Source organism: Mandrillus leucophaeus, unplaced genomic scaffold (assembly GCF_000951045.1).
Source record: "Mandrillus leucophaeus isolate KB7577 unplaced genomic scaffold, Mleu.le_1.0 Scaffold154, whole genome shotgun sequence".
Taxonomy (NCBI): domain Eukaryota; kingdom Metazoa; phylum Chordata; class Mammalia; order Primates; family Cercopithecidae; genus Mandrillus; species Mandrillus leucophaeus.
This window is the reverse complement of record NW_012101521.1, coordinates 3,417,925-3,419,530: the sequence shown is the minus strand read 5'-3', so window position 1 is coordinate 3,419,530 and position 1,606 is coordinate 3,417,925. Positions and strand designations below refer to the sequence as shown.

General features: G+C 67.9%; 1 protein-coding gene across 1 annotated transcript in view; it reads left to right on the top strand.

Annotated features, from left to right (window-relative positions):
- The first annotated feature begins 542 nt into the window (after nt 1–542).
- The window catches only part of MN1 (meningioma (disrupted in balanced translocation) 1), a 52,977-nt gene continuing 51,913 nt past the window's right edge, over nt 543–1,606 (top strand). Inside the window, exon 1 of the mRNA XM_011975367.1 lies at nt 543–1,603. Coding sequence (XP_011830757.1) covers nt 543–1,603 — 1,061 coding nt within the window. The remainder of the gene's footprint in view (nt 1,604–1,606) is intronic.

Here is a 1,606-nt window from a genome sequence, read left to right as displayed (position 1 = left end):
CGGGGGGAGGGACCGCTCTGTCGGTGCCCGGCGCTAGCCGCGGCTTTGAAGGGTCTCCCTCCCCTGCCCTTAGCAGCTCTGCCACGGACTCCGGGAGGCTGCGGGCGGCGTCCTGGGGGCTCCCCAACAGACCCAATCGGACTTGAGAAGGTGATCGCTCTGCTCTCCCAACCCCCTTCCCTCCCTATTCCCCCCACTTAACTTTTTGTCTCCGTTCATCCGCGGCTTCGTCCCCTCCCCGCAGACCCACCCGCGGCTGTGACAACCGCCCGGGGCATGGGCCCCCCAACACGGCTCCTAGAGGCCCCGCGGCCTCGCAAGATGTGAGAGGCCCTCCCCGGGCAGAATCGGAGCTTCGGGAGAGGAGCTGATACCCGCCCCCCGTCCCTCACATCAGGCGGGGTGGAGGTGCGCGCTGAGCCCCCGCGGTGCTGAGCGTCCCGGAGCGCCCAATCCTGGGCTGGAACGAGTAGCTGGCCGGAGGCGCGCCGCGGAGAGCAGGCTGTCATGCCCTATTGATCTCCCTCTGCCCCCCGCCAAGTATGTTTGGGCTGGACCAATTCGAGCCCCAGATCAACAGCAGGAACGCTGGCCAGGGCGAGAGGAACTTTAACGAGACCGGACTGAGCATGAACACCCACTTTAAGGCCCCGACTTTCCACACTGGGGGGCCCCCTGGCCCTGTGGATCCTGCCATGAGCGCGCTGGGCGAGCCCCCGATCTTGGGTATGAACATGGAGCCCTACGGCTTCCACACGCGCGGCCACTCGGAGTTGCACGCAGGGGGGCTGCAGGCGCAGCCTGTGCACGGCTTCTTTGGCGGCCAGCAGCCTCACCACGGCCACCCGGGAAGTCACCATCCCCACCAGCATCACCCCCACTTTGGGGGCAACTTCGGTGGCCCGGACCCGGGGGCCTCGTGCCTGCACGGGGGTCGCCTGCTCGGCTACGGCGGCGCAGCCGGAGGCCTGGGCAGCCAGCCGCCCTTCGCCGAGGGTTATGAGCACATGGCGGAGAGCCAGGGGCCTGAGAGCTTCGGCCCGCAGCGACCGGGGAACCTCCCGGACTTCCACAGTTCGGGTGCCTCCGGCCACGCCGTGCCGGCCCCATGCCTGCCGCTGGACCAGAGCCCTAACCGAGCCGCCTCCTTCCACGGCCTGCCCTCCTCCAGCAGCTCCGATTCCCACAGTCTGGAGCCCCGGAGGGTGACGAACCAAGGAGCCGTCGACTCGCTGGAATACAATTACCCGGGCGAGGGGCCCTCGGGACATTTTGACATGTTTTCGCCCTCTGACTCCGAAGGGCAGCTGCCTCATTATGCAGCTGGTCGCCAGGTTCCCGGGGGCGCTTTCCCGGGCGCCTCGGCCATGCCCAGGGCTGCGGGCATGGTGGGCTTGTCCAAAATGCACGCCCAGCCACCGCAGCAGCAGCCGCAGCAGCAGCAGCAGCAGCAACCCCAGCAGCAGCAGCAGCAGCAGCAGCATGGTGTGTTCTTTGAGAGGTTCGGTGGGGCCAGAAAGATGCCTGTGGGTCTGGAGCCCTCAGTGGGCTCCAGGCACCCGTTAATGCAGCCTCCCCAGCAGGCCCCGCCACCCCCTCAGCAGCA